The sequence below is a fragment of the Sorex fumeus genome, unplaced genomic scaffold (assembly GCF_029834395.1).
Source record: "Sorex fumeus unplaced genomic scaffold, SorFum_2.1 ptg000093l, whole genome shotgun sequence".
NCBI lineage: Eukaryota > Metazoa > Chordata > Mammalia > Eulipotyphla > Soricidae > Sorex > Sorex fumeus.
The window spans coordinates 2,903,154-2,921,570 of NW_026606150.1; the positions used below are offsets into that span (position 1 = coordinate 2,903,154).

The window sequence follows — 18,417 nt, forward strand, 5'->3', positions numbered from 1 at the left end:
TTGGGATGGGGGGAGAATATAATGGGGAACACTGGTGGTGGAAAGTGTGCACTGGTGGAGGGATGGGTTTTCGATCATTGTACGGTTTTGTAACTGTATGTCACGGTGATTCAATTAAACAAAAAAAGCAATGTGGAGTTCATGCCCAACTCAACCAGTTTAATCAATGGCTGAATAAATAGCAGTACTCCTACATTAAAAAAAAATAATGATTGGTGTTTCCAACTAGATGATCTCATAGGCATAACCAGATAGCGGTCACGGTCACGGTCCTCTCGTTGTTCATTGATTTGCTCGAGTGGGTCCAGTAACTTGTTGTTTCTGTGTTTGGCATATCAAATACGTCACGGGTAGCTTGCTAGGCTCTGCCATGCAGGCAAGATACTCTCGGTAGCTTGCCGGGCTCTCCGAGAGGGGCGGAGGAATTGAACTTGGGTCGGCCATGTTGGCTGCGTACAAGGCAAATGCCCTACCCGCTGTGCTATCGTTCAAGCCCAACCAGATAGCAGAAAGAACAGAAGGGCAGGGATACATACTGTAAATAAAAAAATAATGATTGGTCTTTCCAACCAGATGAGCTCATAGGCATAACCAGATAGCAGAAAGAACAAAAGGACAGGGATACACATTGTAAATAATACCAGGTTACTGTATAAAAAAGAAGATAAGAAGGACGAAAGGAACGTTGATGGGGTCAGTGTGATAGCACAGCTTTTATGGGCCATCATTCTGTATTAATTCAAGATGGCATTGCAGAGGGTCTATCCGGATTTGATCCCTGGCACCCCATAAGGTCCCCCCAATCCCTACCAGGAGTAAACCCTGAGCATGAGCTAGGAGTCAGCCCTGAGCAAAGCCAGGTGTGGCCCCCAAACAAAAGCAAAACAAAAAGCTAAATAGAAAACACCAAGAAATATCGTGAGAGCTATGAAGAACAGGAAGCAGGAGAAAAACTCATAAACATGTGATCTGTATTTGTTTACGTATATATCTATCTATAGGTCTATACCCTGTCTCTCCATCGGTCCTTCACACCACATTTACAAGATCATCTGTATGGTACAAATATTGTCAACTGAAAGAGGAGAGAATAATCACTCCCCTACACGCAACGGAAATGCTATAATCAGATGTGACTTCCCTTTTTTGTTTGTTTATTTTGGTCAGAGCGTAGATACAGCCATTTTCCCTCAAAGGTCCAGGAAACACATCTTGCTTCTTCCAGGAAAAGCACATAATCAGCCTTGTAGGGGAGAGGAAACAACTGGAGGAGTGAGGGAACAGGCAGAAGAGTTGTCAAGGGGCTTCTCTTGGGGGTCCAGGTGGTTGCTTGTTCATGATCGGGGCTGCCTCTTTCTGTTGTTGGTTTTAGACTTCTTCAAGCGAGGTCTCCTCATCCAAAGTGGATAATCCAAGAGCCCCTGGGAAAGTTTCTCCTGTGGGGAAACAGACTCTGTGTGAGTCCCTGAGGTCCCATTGGGTTCTCTCTCCTCCTGAGGGCTGGAGTGGCCTCATCTCTTCCCAGCTCCCTCTCCACTGCTCAGACTCTGTTTCCCACTTGATGCTGAATGAGGCCCCTGGACTTTCATTTCCTGGGAGCTCAGACTTTGTGACATGACCTCGCTGCGAGCCTTTCAGCATGTGTGTGTGTGTGTGTGTGTGTGTGTCCTGAGAATGAGCAGGATGGGCTGAGGCAATCCTGAGGGGGAGCTCTCTGGCGGGATCATCGCTCTGAGACCTGAGTAAACCCTGAGCATGAGCCAGGAGTCAGCCCTAAGCACAGCCAGGTGTGGCCCCCAAACAAAAGCAAAACAAAAGCAAAAAAAATGCTAAATAGGAAATAGGAAGAAATATCCTGATAGCTGTGAGGAACAAGAAGCAGGAGAGTAATGCATAGACACGTGATCTGTATTGACTTACGTATATATCTATCTATAAGTTTATACCCCGCATCTCCATCTGTCATTCACACCACCCACATGGGTGGGTAGGAGGAGGAGGTGGGTATAATTTCTTCAGTCTGGTGCCCCAAGGGTGAGTGCAGACAGTGTTTGGGATCCAGAGTCGAGCTGAGAGGAACCTCTGCAGGTGAAGGATTTGTGACAGAAGGGAGGGAGGCTTTGGAGGCTATGGTTGTGCCCTTTGGGTCACTACGTACTATGGGTGGCCCACAAGGCAGTCTCTAACTTCTATCTACAATTTACTTAGCCTGGACTCCAGATTCAAGGGTCCAATTTCTACTCAGTGTCTTCAACCAGCTATCTCTCGGGGTACATCAGATATCCACCACCACCTACTGACTTCTGACCAGCTACACCAAGTCTTCCCTCTTGCCTCCCCTCATCCCATCCAGCCCCTTCCAGCTGTCATCTGCATCAGCTCCTGAGGGCTGCAGTGTGGCTGCAAGCAAAACATCTGAAAGGGTGGAAATCCTGGATCTATGACCAGTCCCAGCTGTATCTAGGGACAAGGCATTCGTCAGACAGGAAGCTATGTTCTAGATAATACATAACTGTGTTCTGAACTCAGAGTACTAAGTTAGTGGGGCAGTGGGTGGGAAGCATGATGAGGTGGATTGAAAGTAACATAGGAACATTGGTGGAAACTCTTGGACACCTTCGTGGTGGTGAGGTAAAACGTACATACAATGAACACATTGTAAAACTGCAACCTAGGCTATCATAATTAGGAATTTTTAAAGAATGCTTTGGAAATCTCCATGGTAAACCAGAGCTTGAACATCCCACACCTGCCTACTTCAGGAGGCTTTCCTGAGGGGAACTCTAGCCCTGGGTGACCAAGACTCGCCCTGACAACATGAAGGGCTTAATCAGATTTAATATCACAGCAAAGAGCTCAGGAGTGAGCTCACCCAGCCTCCAAAGTGTAATCCAACTATTCTGATGCACATAGGGAAACCAAGGTCTAGAAGAAAGCCCCCAGTGCAGAGGCCATGAGCGCAAACCCAAGACCCGCATCAGAAGTGCTGACTCCCCGTGAAAGCATCTCTGGAGATGGAATCGCCCATGGGCAATTGATCCTCTCTTCCCTGTCCTCTTCCCCTCCAACCTCCGGGGCCACAAGGAGCTCAGTTTCAACCTTACCAGCTGATCTTCAGGTAAGCCGTATCTCAGATCAATAACAAATTCCTTAGCATCTCTTCTGACAATAACAAACGATGCAAACCACAGCCATTTATGGGTAGCGTGGAGGATGTCGTTGACAGACTGTGGCTTGTACTTCTGGTCCCAGAAGTTGTTCACCACATAGTTGCAGTTCCTCGCCACATCCTTTAGGAGCTCACGTTTCACAATCAGAAATTTGCTCAGATACCTGCGGCTATTGTAGGAATCAAGGCACTCACCTGGAACTAGAGGCAACGTCAGAATGAGCAAGGCAGGAGAGAGAGAAAATAGAAATGAAGGGATCGATGGTGGCAGGGGGAGGTTTCTCCCACAGCCAGAACGGGGGGTGCGGGGGTTCTGTTGGCTCTTTTCCTCATCAAGTTAATATTTCCAAGTCAGGGAGTGTGGTGTGGGCCAGAGGTACAACAGTTCTCGTTAAGAGAATGTACATAGTCTGACAACCCATCCCCTATAATAGGAGTTAGGGGGCCCAAGGCTCCAACAATATTACATTTCCAAAGATGTTCTCTATTTTCAGGACTCCCATGTTTAGATCACTAGGACCCTCAATATTTCAGCCTCTTGCTGTTCCATTTTTACACAGGAGCAAATTTATCCTCCTTTTAGCTCTATGCATTGCCATTTCATACCCAGCACTGGAGCAGAGGCATTAGGAGACCTTTTTTGTGCTTTGAAGACCCCAGAACCAGACAGACAGGGCTTCTCTATTCTGTTCAGGGCATGAGCAGAACTCAGGTCCCGGTACAGACTTTCTCCTGGGTCCCAGAACACCCAGACACACGGGGAGTACCTCCCCAGGGCCCATGCACGGATGGACTCACTCTGCCTTCCAGCGAGCATGGTGCATTTTCTAAGAAGGGAGGACCGAAAAGCAGTGTAATAAAACACAGGGTTTGCTCTCATCGCAAGAATTGCTGCTTCAGAATCCATCATGCCCTGGAGATGTACCTCCCAGTCCCTGAAGGCTTGGCATCAGGAGAACTCCCGTGTCCTCCTTGTCAAACTCTCCCTGTTTATCAACCTGGACCCGTGATCTCAAAAGTCCACGGGTCCAGAATGGGACACAGACCTCCATTCTCTCCAGTGGCCTCTGTGCCGTTGATGCAGAAACATCCTGCATCAGCTCCCCAGACATGTGTGTCCTGGTTCTGCTGTGACTGGTTCTTTGGCGGCTACTGACAGCTCTAAGCTAGTAGCAGATTGCCCCCAGGGCACTCAAAGGGCCGTACAGTGCCAGGCCTCCCGCCTCCTGTGTGCAAATCATGTGCTCCACGCATTGAGCTATCTTTCTGACTGCTGGATGTATGTCTTAGCCACCACTTGGACACCTCTGTGGAAGTGAATGTAGGACACAGCAAGGGGCAAGCATGCTGTTCCGAGGGGATGGTTCTAAGCAGACAATGGGAGCCTGAGTGGAAAGGAGCTACAGCGCCTGGTCATTGCTCTGTGGGACACAGACCCCTTTCTGCCCGGTGGCCACTGCACAATTGATGCAGAAGCATCCTGTGCCAACTCCCCACACGTGAGTGTCCTGGTTCTGCTGTCCAGTGACTTTGTCACCAGCTGCTCCGGTTACTCAGACTCGCTGATCATATGGGCCCCTGGGCCTTGGGCAGAGCATTTTCATGCCGCCCCAGGAGGGCTCTCATGGACCCTGGTTCTGGGGAAGCCTCTGAAGGAAACAACCTGCCTCCAGCACATGGCCCCTGCTGAGGAACCTTCTCTAGCTCAGAGATTGCAGGCCCCGGGCTGCTGTCAGTCACTTCAGACTCTGCTCCCAGGAGCATGGCTCAGAGCTGGAGAGCTGATGGGGACAGAACCCAGCTGTGGGGGCCCCGGGGTCAGTAGGTGGGGACGGAGCCCAGCTGTGGGAGGACTCAGGGGTCAGCTCTTTTGGTCCATTGTGATGGCTCAGGTCCCTCAGGCCCAATGGCGGGAGAAACTCACTCATTCCCTCAGTCCGCCCCTTTCTATTGTTAGCTCATATCATGAGAACGGTTGTCAACAGCCCTTACTTGGAGGTGCCAGGTGGACCACATAGCCGTCTCCCACGTAGATGGCCCAGTGCTGGTAGCCAACGCGGAAAATCTCAATCAGGTCTCCAGGCTTCGGCTCTTCCCCCAACTACGACAGGAAAAGGAGAGAAGCTGGGCTCAGCCCCCTGGGCTCCTGGGGAGACCTCAGCTAGGGCCATGGTGGAGGCTTCGCCGTGGGACTCACCTGGTAAGGGCCCAGGGTCCCGAGTGTTGGCACAGCAGGTGTGTGAAGCCCCGTCACCTGGGCAGGTGCCCAGACCTGACCCCCCCTCAGTCCCATCACGCCTCCTGACCCTGGTTCTCCTCAGACTTTGACACATGTCTTGAAGACGCTGCCCCAGGGATGGCTGACTGCACCCCTGGGCCCAGCCTTGAGGGACTCCTTCACAGAGGCTCTCCCACACTCATATCCCCGACCACTGCTGTGCTATGAATTGTGCCATAAGTCTTATCCCCGCTCTGCAACACTCCCCCACCACCTTCTGTCCCTGCTGCTCCATACTCATCTCAGGACACACCCCTCCGTCACCCTCCTGCCAGCATACCTGTCCTCCCCTCTCTCTGGCTCCGGACACAGTGCTACCTCTAGAGCAGGTCTGAAGCTCTCAGGGGAGCCTGGGCCACTTGCAGGTGATTTTCCCCCTGAACTGATGCCCGATCCCCCTCCTCACCACACGGTTGGCTCGGCCTCTGCTCCTCTGCACGTCTGAAACCTGTGCCCCAATCGCGTCTCCTATGGAACGTGTCCCTAAAGACAAGGTGCATCGCAGCGTGATGGCCAGTGGTAGCTGTACTCTAAAACTGGGCCCATCATTGGATAGGGGATGAGCCAGTCCCTCTCATCCCCCTGCCCCAGTGGGACCCTGAGATGACATTCACAAACCCTGAGATGACATTCCTGCAGCTACTATTTACGCTCCTTAACGGCCATGATCCAGAGACACACAAAAGAATCTCGGAACAGAGCAGCTCGCTGCAGAGATCTCTCCAGACCCTAGTTATCTAAAATTTTAAAATTCCAGAAGCAGAGCGGCCACGTGACATCATATGCTAATTCATAACAAGCAATACAAAATAAATTGTCTAGCATTGCCTTTTCGGCAGGTTTGAGTGGTGATAGGAAAATTCCAAATAATAATGGTGGGATGGTGTCGAAATATTGAATGTGATCAAAGTAGAGAGAGAGTATTGTGGAAATTGTCTGCCACACAGGCAGGTAAAAGGTTGGGATGCGGGTAGGGGACGGGGTGTGAGATACTGGAGATTTTGGTGGTGGAAAGTGTGCAGTGTTGAAGGGATGTGTGTTTGATCATTGTATGACCGAAACTCAAACATGAAAGCTTGTAATTGTGTCTCACGGTGATTGAATTTTCTTTTCTTTTTCTTTTTTTATGTAGGAGTACTGCTATTTATTCAGCCACTGATTAGCTGATTGAATTGTGCATGAACTCCAACTTACTTTTTAAAAATTTTTTATAATTTTATTTATTAAATCACTGTGAGAGCAATTACAAAGTTTTCGGGTCTAAGTCTTGGTCATACAATGAAACACCCGTACCTTCACCAGTGCCCATTCTCCACCACCAAAAACCCCAGTATACCCTCATCCCACACCTTCCTCCTACCTGTGGGGCAGATGATTTCCACATTACTCTCTCTCTACTTTGATCACATTCAATATTTCAACACCAGACCCACCATTATTATTTGAGATTTTACCCCAACACTCAGATCTGCTGAAAAGGCAACAGTAGGCAATTTGTGTTCTATTGCTGGTTATGAATAACATATGATGTTGCATGGCTGCAGTAGGGCCATGTGATTTTGAAATTCCGAAATTTTAACATTTAAATCTGGAGGGATTTCTGCCAAAAGCCACTGGGTTTTGAGATTTTCTCCTGAGTCTCTGGGATCATGGCCATTGAGCAGCTTGATCAGGAGCCAGAGAGGTTGTTCATGGGCGATGACTTGGGGTCTCGTTGGGTTGGGGAGGACAGGCCCAGCTTCACCCCCATCCCGTGAGGCCCAACAAGTTTCGTCACTGCAGGCCCAGACTTGACTGTCCAATGGCCTCTGGAGGATGACGGCCACTGAGCTGCCAAGGGGGAGCAGGCAGAGGGACAACACCGTTCCCCATCGGGGGTGGCCCAGCAAGAGTAACCTACTGCGAGGTCCGGATGCATTTCTGCCAAAAGCCGCTGGGTTTTGAGATTTGTTTCTGAGTCTCTGGGATCATGGCCATTAAGCAGTTCAATCAGAAGCCAGAGAGGCCAGGCCTCCAATTATATAGCTGAGCCGGAGCTGGTTTGTGGGTGTGTTTCCCACATACCTAACTTTTGGCCTTTTACTTTCTTGGTAAACTTTCCCCCAAGTTTTTGGGGTCTAGCCAAAGGCACAGCAGCAATTTTGGGGTATCTGGAAGTCTGAAGGCGCCATCAGGCTGCTGATGCACTCGCCTCACAGGTACAGATTGACCTGCTGGCGGCACCATACCCCCACATGGTGATTGAATTACAAAAAAAAAAAAAAAACAAACCCTGGGCCCTGCCTGGGTAAGGAACGGTTCGCAGTGGGCAGACCCTGTGTTTGCCTTTGCAGCTGTCACATCCAGAGACAGGGACTGCCCAGGTGACTCCCCAGGGCTGGAGCATCACCCCAGAATCTTCCCATCTCCAGTCCCAGATGGATAGGTGCTCAGGCAGCACCATACTGGGCCAGCGCTCGGGACTCGGTGTGAAGAGGAGGAGTGAGGATGGATCAGAGTTGGGGTTCAGGTCAGGATGGGGAGAGTCCAACATCCTAAAGGAGGCTGGAGAGACCCCAGGAAGGGGAAGGAGGCAAGAGGGGCAGAGACCAGAGTGGAGAAGTCCAGACTCCAGCCGGGGGAGGTGGGGTGAGGGACCTTCCCCCACCCAGTGAGGGGTCCCTTCACTCATTGGCACTGCTGGTTTGTGGGTGTGTTTCCCACATACCTATCTTTTGTATGGACCCTTCCCCGCAGAGTCCAAAGCAACTGAGCAGCTCCTGGAGCATCGACCGCTCCCTCCCTCCTAGACTTCCCCCCCTGCCCCGGAAGTCCCTGCTCCTACTATTTACTTCAGCAGATACAGAATGGTCTTTTCCTCAAACCAGAATCTCACAACACTGCAGGAGAAGTCACTTTCCTGAAAACATGCAGCTTCCCATACAGCCCCCTAAGGGAAACTCTGTGCCCACTGCTGGGCTGGGAGGGTCCACACTCCTTCCCACTGTAGAGCCCAGATGCCCAGATGCAAAGTTCCAGGGGACTTACCAATGCCATCGCTCTGGACGCAAGGTGGAGTAGTGGCAGCTGCCCTTGGATCAGTTGTTATATCGGAGCTGAGTTTCCCTTTCACTTTCATTTCCTCCCTCGGACATGAGAAAAAAAATTCTATCAGTGAGAGGTGGGGCGCTGTTTACTCCAACTGGCTCTCCAGCTGATTCAGAGGGACAGATGCTTCCTCTTGGAAGACTGGAAGACGGGGGTGATGGGTAGAATTTCATCTGCTCCTGCAGGAATCTTGTTGCTCTGCCCTCCTGCCCCTGGGTACAGCTCAGGGGCTGCAAGGGGGCAGAAGTTAACTGAAGGGGGTTCAGCTGCCTGCTGATCACTGTCCAAGGAGTGACTCCAGGAAGGGGTTTTCCTGTGTTCCTTGGGCATGAACAAACAGGGGCACAGTGGGAGGTGGGAGGAAGATGCTGGGGGCCCACGGGTCAGTATGAAGAGGGGCAGCGGGAGACAGTTAATGCTCTGCTCCTGGGTCATACCTGATACCAGAGTACCCCAAACGTGCCCACAAGCCAGACACAGAACCTGGTTTCTCTTCCCTCTTTATCTCTTACTCTCCTCTTTCTCTCTCTGTCTCTCTCTCTGTCTCTCTCTCTCTCTCTCTCACACACACACACACTGTTTCTCACACACACTCTGTCTCTCTCACACACACACGCTGTCTCTCACACACACACTGTCTCACACACACACACTGTCTCTCACACACACTCTGTCTCTCTCTCACACACACATACAAACTGTCTCTCTCTCTCACACACACACGCATGCATACACACCGAGACATAGACAAACACACAGATGTACACAATCTCTCTCATACACACACTGTCTGTCTCATACACACAAACTGTCTCTCTCACATACATATACATACACACACAGAGACACAGACAAACATACACATGCACATGCACACACTGTCTCTATCTCACAAGCACTCTGTCTCACACACACAGTCTCTCTAATATACACACTCTCTCATACACACACAAACTATCTCTCTCTCTCACGCACAAACGGTCTCTCTCTCTCACACACACAAACTGTCTCTCTCTCACACACATATACATACACACACAGAGACACAGACACACTCTTGTAACTGGCACCCCCAAAGGCAGCACCCCCATGAGTAGCAGATGCATAACAGGAGCTACCCCTCGGGCTTCACCCGCGTGTAGTAGAGGCTAGTGGGGAAGTGTGGCCCAGTGAGGGGAGCGAGTGTCTCTGCAAGGAGGGGCTCTGTTCCTACCCACATCTGGATCCTGGGTTTCATCACACAAGTCTGAGAACATCAGTGAGTGACAACGGTCTAAGAGAAGAATGATGTTTTAGATGGGAAACTGAGAGAAGGAAGAGGGAATGGGTGGAGGGGGTGGCAGGAAGAGGAACCAAGCAATACAGCAGGTAGAGCGCTGGCCTTTCATGCAGCTGAACAAGGCTCAATCTCTAGTACCCAGTATGGTCCTAGAGAGGGGACACCTGTGGTTTTAGAAGTGTGCTGGAAGTGGAACTATAACCCAAGATCTGCGCCAACGCGGGGCCCCTCGCCCCACAGGTAACCAGCAATGGGGGGCATGGCCTACGGGGTGGCAGTCACCAGTTAATTTCCCCTTTCATAGTGCATTAGACCCATATCTCAGCCTCCTTTGCTGAACTCTTACAAAGGCAGCCTAGCTACTCCAACCACATTAGGCCAATAGCCCATTAGCCCGCTCCAATCAAAATGCCCCCAAAACTCACCCAAATAATGGTAAACACAAGAATCTATACAAACCCAATCCAATATGGTCCCCAGAATCCCACTAGGATGATCCTCTGCGCAGACCCAGAAGTAAGTCCTGGAAGACCCAGGAGTAATCCCCTCCCCCATCAGAGAGAGACAGAGAGACAGAGACAGAGTGAGATACAGAGAGAGACAGAGACAGAGAGGAAGAGAGACACACAGAGAAAGACAGAAACAGAGAGACAGAGACAGAGAAAGATACAGAGAGACAGAGACAGAAAGAGACAGAGTGAGAGAGACAGAGAGGAAGAGAGACACAGAGAGAGAGACAGAGAGAGAGAGATAGAGAGAGACAGAGACACACAGCGAGAGAGAGAGAGAGAGAGAGAGAGAGAATGGGGGTTTAGGAGAGGCTTTGAGCATGGACTCATGAGTCCCGAGTCAGCGGATTGGGAATGAGGCAGTGTCCTGAGTGGGGAGCAGCCGGGGTCTGGCTCCCGCATCTTCTGGGAGTCTGGAGAGAGGGTGCAGGTTGCAGAAGTGGGCAATAAGACGTAATGAGAGGAGAGGAGGCTGGAGCAATAGCATAGCAGAGAGGATGTTTGCTTTGCATGCGGCACTCCTAGGTTTGATTCCCGGCATCCCATAGGGTCTCCCTAACACAGTCAGGAATAAACCCCTGAACTCACAGCCAGGCAGCATGTGGCAAAAATAAAAGAGGTAAAGAGAGCCCAAGTGTATGCACCTGCAGTGCTGCAGGCGAAAGGTGGGGGTGGGAGGTGGGCTGTGGGACTTCCAATGACATGGTCACGAGCCCCAGTGACGTTCGAGCAGGGAGCACCCATATGCTCTGACCCTCGTCCTTCTCCCAGCCTGCTCCTGCACGCCTGCTGCCATGGTGTGTGGGCTGGGACCCAAGCGGGGCCAGTTTGGGCAGAGTACCTGTCACAGACCTCACAAAGGGCTTGGAGAGGACCGAGTTCCAGCAGATGAGGGTCTCAGTCCAAAAACGTTGCTGACTCATCGTCCTGGAGCACAGCAGTCTGGCCTGGGTCCAGCAGGCTGCGTCTTGTCCTCAGCTTGTGGCATTACCTTCCCCTTGCACGCTCACTTGCTGTCTGTCTCTCTGCGCTTCTGAGCCCCTTCTCCATGTAGGGCCACCAGCTGGTTTGGGACCCAAGAAAAGGGCCTCATTTCCCCTTAATCCTCCTTAAGGCTCACTCTCTAAGACGACCAGGGTCAGGGGTGCCGAGAGAGCACTTCTACACATGGGCCTGGCCACCAAAAAGAACCTCACGGGGCTGGAGCAATAGCACAGCGGGTAGGGCATTTGCCTTGCACGTGGCTGACCCAGGTTTGATTCTTAGCATCCCATATAGTCTCCTGAGCACTGCCAGGGGTAATTCCTGAGTGCAGAGCCAAGAGTAACCCCTATGCATCTCTGGATATGACCCAAAAAGAAAAAAAAACTCAGCTCCATCCCCCCCCCCCCCCCCGGCCTAGGAATGCACATGATGGCCACAATCTGTTCAACCAAGATCTGATGAGGGGCTGGGTGCGGGGTGTGTGTGGAGGTGCTGAGTGTGGCTGACCCCAAGAGGCCAGGGACCCTCCCACCCCCTGTCCTGCACAGGTGCTAACTGCAGGGTACCTGAGCTGTGCCCAGGCTGGAAACTCTCCATGAGGTAAGGGCTTCTGAGCTGTGTGGGCTGTGCTGACTGGTCACGAACGCTTAGAGGGGCGTGGGGACCCCTGATGTGTGGCCCTGTCGGCGTCTGATGTGGGAAGGGGCAGTTCCGTGAGAGCAGGCCCCTTGCTGTGGGCTCAGCCTCACTCTGGGCAGTCGGGGTCAGAGGGGAATCGCTGAGCGCTCAGCCTGTGAGTCAGAGATTGGCGGTTGGGGATGGCAGCACTCTGAGAAATCTCTGGTACACACAGTTCTCACTAGGAAGATTTGATATTCTAAACCTATCTGCTTCTAATCAAAGTCTGTAACAGGTCTGAACTCTCATTGGATGGGCACGAGGCTTGTTCTGGAGGCCACCAGGCCAGTGTGCTCAGGGAGGCCATGAGGACCCCTGTGGGGCGTTGTGGGACCGTGTGGGGCTAGACATACATACTGGACCCCATCAGGCGCTGCAGCTGTTAGCGGCCCTTTCCTATCTCTCTAAAGCTGTTATTTGGCAAAGAGCCAGATCCATATAAGTTCCTGGTTCTTGCTGTGGTCATGGCCCCAGGGAAGATGGGAAGGTCCGGACTCTCCTTACGTGGTTGCAGTGGGCACGGCCCATGGTAGGTGTGAGAGCAGAGACTTGGGCCCGGTGGGCAGGTCAGCTGGGGCTATAATCTCCGTCCACACCAGGCGGCAGTGGGTTTGGGGTTTCCGAGGGTGTGGATGTGTTTCTGGGTGTGGACCAGCTGGAAGAGGGGCCTGGTCTCTGCCAGACTTCGGGCCAGCAGTTCTCTGGTTTCTCTGGGGTATTAGAGAGCAGGCGCCAGGGACTCCATCTCCTTCCCCAAGGAATTTCCCTCCGTTCACACCTTGATGCTCTCCTCCAGCCTTTTCTCAGGGCTAAGATGTGTCCCCATCACTGAGGGTTTAATGTCAACCAGGTGCCGACTCTGATGGGAGAGAAGAACCAAGTGGGGGCATCCCCTCCCGATGGCCTCTCTGGGTGAGAGGCAGCGCTGCGTTGCGGGGATCACCTCTGCTTCACACGCCACAGGCTGGGCCAGCAATGGCATCAGATGGCCATAGTCGCCATCTCCGTCATCATCATTATCATCACTGTGACCTCTGTCCTGCATCTGAGTCTCCGTTCCCGCCCCTTCCCCACCCTTATGTTTGCCTTTGCTGCTTCCTGCCCCAGCCCCGATGACCTCAGTTCCCCGAATTAAGATGCTGGCGGGCGGGCGGGGTCTTCTCAGACTGTTGGTACTAAATAAACTTGTCCATTGGCAGCACCGTTACCTTGGGGTATAGGCCTGCCAGTGGCAAGGGAAAGGAACGCGCAGATGGGAATAGAAAATTTGTTCCCAAGGCCGGGCCCCACAGCCATCGGCCCTGACCTGTGAGGTTTGTCCTGCTCAGGGCAGGCAGTTTGGGGGCTGAGTGTGGGGCTCCTTGCCGCACCTCTCTCCCTACCCAGACTCTCCCCTCCCTCCTTCCCTCCTGCTGCCTTTCTCTTCTACCCCTCCTATCCCTGCACATTGGGTGGAGGGATGGGGGTTGGGCCCCTCCTGCTCTGGGATCAGGGTCCCTCCTGATGGTGCCCAGGGATCATATACAGTGCCTGGGTGGAACTGGGTCAGCAGCATCTGAGTCAAATGCCTTCCCCTTGGACTGTCTCCAGCCCCCAGATGGGGTGACTTTGTCCTCCGCTCTGACCTCACCACCACCACCACATCTTCCACTCAGGTCCTGCTGTTCAATGTCTTCTCTCTCTGGCTATTTTCAGGGTCCAGTTGTCCGTAGGACAGGGCCTGTCCTGGTTGGAGAAGGAAAGGGCAGTTTTTACAGGAACTGTTGATGTGAAATTTAAGCTGTTTACATGCCTGAGAGGGTCAAAGAGAAGGTGAAACTTGTGAAAGTAAAACAGAGTGCACTATACTTAAATCCCTGAACCCCAGGCAGAAGGTAACTTGGAGGCAGGACAGTGTCCTCGGTAAGTGTCCAAGAAACTGCCCTTAGACTGACAGGTTCTGGTGGGAGAGAGTGTCGGGTGAGGTGTGGCTGTGTGAGCGTCAGCAGTAGGATGGTCGTGGCTCCAGCTGATTCTCAAGGCCTCAGAGCAGCTCTGGGTGTAGCCTAAGTGCCTCTGACACCATCTTCCCCAGAACTTCAGGGTCTGTGTTGCACCATATCCTGGGCCAGGGACACTGCCTGAGACCCCACAGGCACCCGATCCCCATGGGGCAGTTCAGTGACTGGGGACTGTGGGGACGTTCCCAGAGTCAGGGAGTACCCCCCACATTCCCCTTCCCTTTCCCTGCTCTGTGTCAGTGGGACACTCTAGGAGGGGCCTAGAAAGATGATCTAAGGAGTAGAGTCAGGAGAGAAGGAGAGTCCTGCCCCCATACCAAACCGGGCCTCTTTCTTTGCTTCCTGTACCCCAAAGTCCCCCCTCAGCTGCTCTGCTCCTGCCTCAGAAACAGGCTCCCCTGACCTGCCCCAGCACCCCTGAAAGCTCCTACAGAACCTCTGCAACCAGCTGGGCAGTGGGAATGATGAGTGACCCCAACTCTCCAAATGTGGGAGCACGATCTGAGGAGCTTCGGGCCCAGCCTGAGGGAGGAGGTCTGGGGGCCTCTGCTCCATCACAGGCTCCAGAATCAGCCGTTTCCCGGGAGCAACCCTGCTCCGGAGTCTGGGCTCAAGCCTGTGATGGGGCTTGGATGGGGTCCGGGGGGGCATTTCTGTGAGAACGGGGTTGGGGGGCTCTTTCCCTCTGACCCTGTGAGTTCTGTTTCCCGGCTCAGGCCGGGCAGGTTTCTGTTGGGTCTGGGCCTCCTGCTCCCTCCCTGTCTGCCACCCTCCGTGCCCCCCACGCACCTGCCCCTCTTTCCCTCCACTCTGACTCACCCACTGCCCCTTTACACTCTGACCTTGCACCCTGAAGTCTCTTCTACTTAACCCCCGAGTCTCTGCCTCTACTGGACACGACCCTGCTCTGCAGGGGATACAGCAACTTTGACGCATGTCATTTATGACACAGGTGCACCTGAACATGGCTGAGGGAAAAGAAAACTCTGCAACGAAGGCTGAACCACAGGCAGCGAATCTCACCAAGAGGAGAATGGCCTCAGTAAGTCTCGAGACACTTATTTTACATGGAAAGTATCATGTTAAACGAAATAAGTCAGAAAGAGAGGAATAGACATAGAAAGATTGCATTCACCTGGGGAACATAAAGTAACAAAATAGGAGACTAACACCCAAGAATGGCCGAAATTAGTACCAGAAATTTTGCTCCATGGCTTGGAGACCAGCCACACATGCTAGGGGAAAAGGCAGCTCAGATAGAGAAGGGTGCACCAAATAAAGGGTGTTGGGAGGATCCTCCCAGGATGAGAGAAGCATGCTGAAAGTGGACTATAGACCAAACATGATTCCCATTCAATGCCTCTTTTGCAAACCACAACACCCAAAAGGAGAGAGAGAACAGAGGGGAATACCCTGCCACAGAGGCAGGGTGGGATGGGGGGGGGGATGGGGAGTGGGAGGGATACTGGGATCCGTTGTGGTCGGAAATGGGCACTGGTGGAGGGATGGGTATTTGATCATTGTATAATTGAAACACAAGCACAAAATTTGTAAGTCTACACCTGTACCTCATGGTGTCTCACTGTTTTTCCATCCTGTTGTTTATCGATTGCCTTGAACAGGCCCCAGTAACGTCTCCTTCATCCTAGCCCTGAGATTTTTTAAAAAGTGCCATATTAAAAGCTCTGACCCATCATTGTTACTGGTATTTGGCATATTGGGTACACCACGGAGAGTTTGCCAGACTCTGCCGTGTGGGCAGGTTACATTCAGTAGCCGCCATTTTGTTCAAAGTAAGAATGAGATAATAAGATGTCTTCTGGGAGCTGGGTTTTATAGTCTCTGGGTCTTGGCCATTGATGGGATTACACAGCACCAGGGGGCCAGTTGGTGGGTGTGACCCCTGCCTACTGGAATTTGGAGGATCTGGGTGGAGGATGCTCAGCACCGATCTGAGCAGGCTTGGAGATCTCAGCCCCGGGACCCGCATGCCTTTGTTCCTCTGCCAGTACCTTCATGCGTGTGGACAGTGGTCTCAGCATGGTGGTGGCTGGTTCTGGAGGTCTTCGGCTGCCGGAGCCCTGGTCGGGGCGGGGAGGGAAACTCAACCCGCTCCCCTCCAAGGGGCCCAGGCGAGGACAGCCAGGTGCGGGGGCAGGAGACTCACTAATAAAAATTTAAAAAAAATTTTTTGAAAGTCTTTTACAAAGAAAGAGACCGAAAGGCAGCCAAACATTTTCCCTAACTAGTCCACATAAAAATAGTAGAAGAAGAAAAAAAGAACAGAAAGAGAAGTAAAATATTACCAAAACCACCAGTAGTCATAATTTAATGAGTAGGTCATCTGAGTTAAACATTAGAAATCTTACTACAACCGTTCAACATCACATGTTATTCATAACCAGCAATAGAAAACAAATTGTCTCTGGTTGCTTTTTTGGCAGATCTGAGTGTTAGGGTAAAATCCCAAATAATAATGGTGGGTCTGGGGTTGAAATATTGAATGTAATCAAAATACAGAGAGAGTAATGTGGAAATCATCTGCCCTACAGGTATGGGGAGGGTGTGGGATGAGGGGGTATACTGGGGTTTTTGGTGGTGGAAAATGGACACTGGTGGAAAGATGGGCTTTTCATCATTGTATGACTGAGACTTAAACCCGAAATCTTTGTAACTGCTCTTATGGTGAGTCAATAAATAAATTTATAATAAATAAATAAATATTAGAAACCCCCAAAAATAAATAAATAAAATCAGCAAATTGGCACTGGTCCTAGTGCAGGGTCAGGGTGCTAGCTCCATCTTTCTGCCTCCCCAACGTTGACTCTAAGCCCCTAGGCGTCAGAGGCCTTTTTCCTTCGTTTTTTCCCTGAGCCTCCCGACCTCCAGCAGTGCAGCCCCTGCTCAGGGCACCTGGCTCAGCAGCGGCAGCAGGTGTGGCCAGACACAGGGCACCCCCAGAGACTCCTGTGAAGGGACCCCAATTCTGCATGGACCAGGGCTCAGTCTCCCTGCTCCTGCCGCTCCACAGGGACACAGCAACCCAAGCTCTCCAGCTCCCCCTGGGCTCCCCCTTCTGCCTCTTGCCTGGACCCAGATTGCAGCTGCCCTGAGCCAGCCCCTGTGATTGTGGGGGTCACAGGGTGCACGGGGGTGGGGTGGACATTCAGATACAGTCTCAGCGTCTCTCCCGGGGGAGTGGCTGTCAGGCTCCTGCCTTTCCTGACCCTGAGTTCCCTCCTTTGTGGGGGCAGCTCTGACTCCCAGGAGTGAGGCCACGTGGGCAGGGGCTGAGCTCAGTGTCTGCAGGCTGGCCTGGGAGTTGGAACACGAGGTCACCCCGGGAATAGCAAATTGGGGGATGATGGCATGGGGGAGCGTCTAGACCTCCTGGTGACCAGGTCTCCCTCGCTGACATAGACTGCTCCGTGCAGTCTATGTCGCCCACTGTGCACCACTCCCTCTGAGCCCCTCTCATGACTCATCTGAGGACCCTGTCTCTCTGTCCCCAAACCCTCATTCCCTCTCCAGCAACCCCAGGAAAGGGGTCTACTTTCTTGAAGTGAGGGGAGCTTCTACCTCTTCATATCCTGCCGGGAATATTGGGCCTCTGTGCTGGGTTGGACCCCTTGCAGGTGTGGTACTTGTAGAATGTTTTAGAACCTTCCCTGTTAAGGACTCACTTCTTCCTGTCTCTGTTTTCCTTTTGCAGAAGAGGATCGGTCCTGAGCCCAAACCTGGAGACCTGATTGAGTTTTTCCGTGGTGGGAAATTCACCCCTCCCACACTGAGATATCAGCACTGGGCTGTGTATGTGGGAGACGGTTGCGTGGTCCATGTGACTGGTAGAGGTAAGGACTGGGTCTCTGTAGAGGATGGGCTGAGGTGACTGTGGGTTTGGGTCACACTGTGCTGGTGTTCCCTGCAGGCCTGTCTGGCGGGCATAACCACCAAGGCTGAATGACCAGGGCTGTCCCCTGTAGGCCCGTCAGCTGCTGATCTATAGCCAGAAGTTCCTGGACATGAGGTAGACACATCTCTTTAGACACTGGGGGGTCACTCAGCCCCTTTAGAGCACAGAGCCCTCCACACCCATCTCCTCTATAGCTGCTGATCTGCAGGGGCAGAGGGGACGGAAGAAGATCTCCCCCAACACTCAGCACTGCCAAGGGTCTCAGAAGGAGCACGGCCTGGCCAATGTGAGTGTCCCTGGGTCCCCTCTCTCTGCTCAGCTGCATCCTCTGAAGCTCAATAAGAAGCACCCTGGGGTGGGCTGGCTGCAGAGAGGAGCAGGGGCGGTTTCGTCAGGGCTGAGTCAACACCCTCTTCTCAGCCTTTGGCTTAGAGTTTTGACCTAGTTATTGGATCCCCAATCAATATTACCACATAAGGTTCTTTTGCTTTTGCATACATAGATATTCATTTTTCGTGGG

At 52.2% G+C, this 18,417-nt stretch overlaps 1 protein-coding gene across 1 annotated transcript; it reads right to left on the reverse strand.

Annotated features, from left to right (window-relative positions):
- Nucleotides 1–996: 996 nt before the first annotated feature.
- Nucleotides 997–8,553, reverse strand: LOC130039925 (phospholipase A and acyltransferase 4-like). Its single transcript, XM_056131905.1, has 4 exons — nucleotides 8,475–8,553; nucleotides 5,162–5,270; nucleotides 3,105–3,370; nucleotides 997–1,436 (listed from the first exon to the last, which is right to left on the reverse strand). The coding sequence occupies exons 1-4, from the start codon at nucleotides 8,481–8,483 to the stop codon at nucleotides 1,335–1,337; spliced, it is 486 nt and encodes a 161-aa protein (XP_055987880.1). The 5' UTR covers nucleotides 8,484–8,553; the 3' UTR covers nucleotides 997–1,334.
- Nucleotides 8,554–18,417: the final 9,864 nt, after the last annotated feature.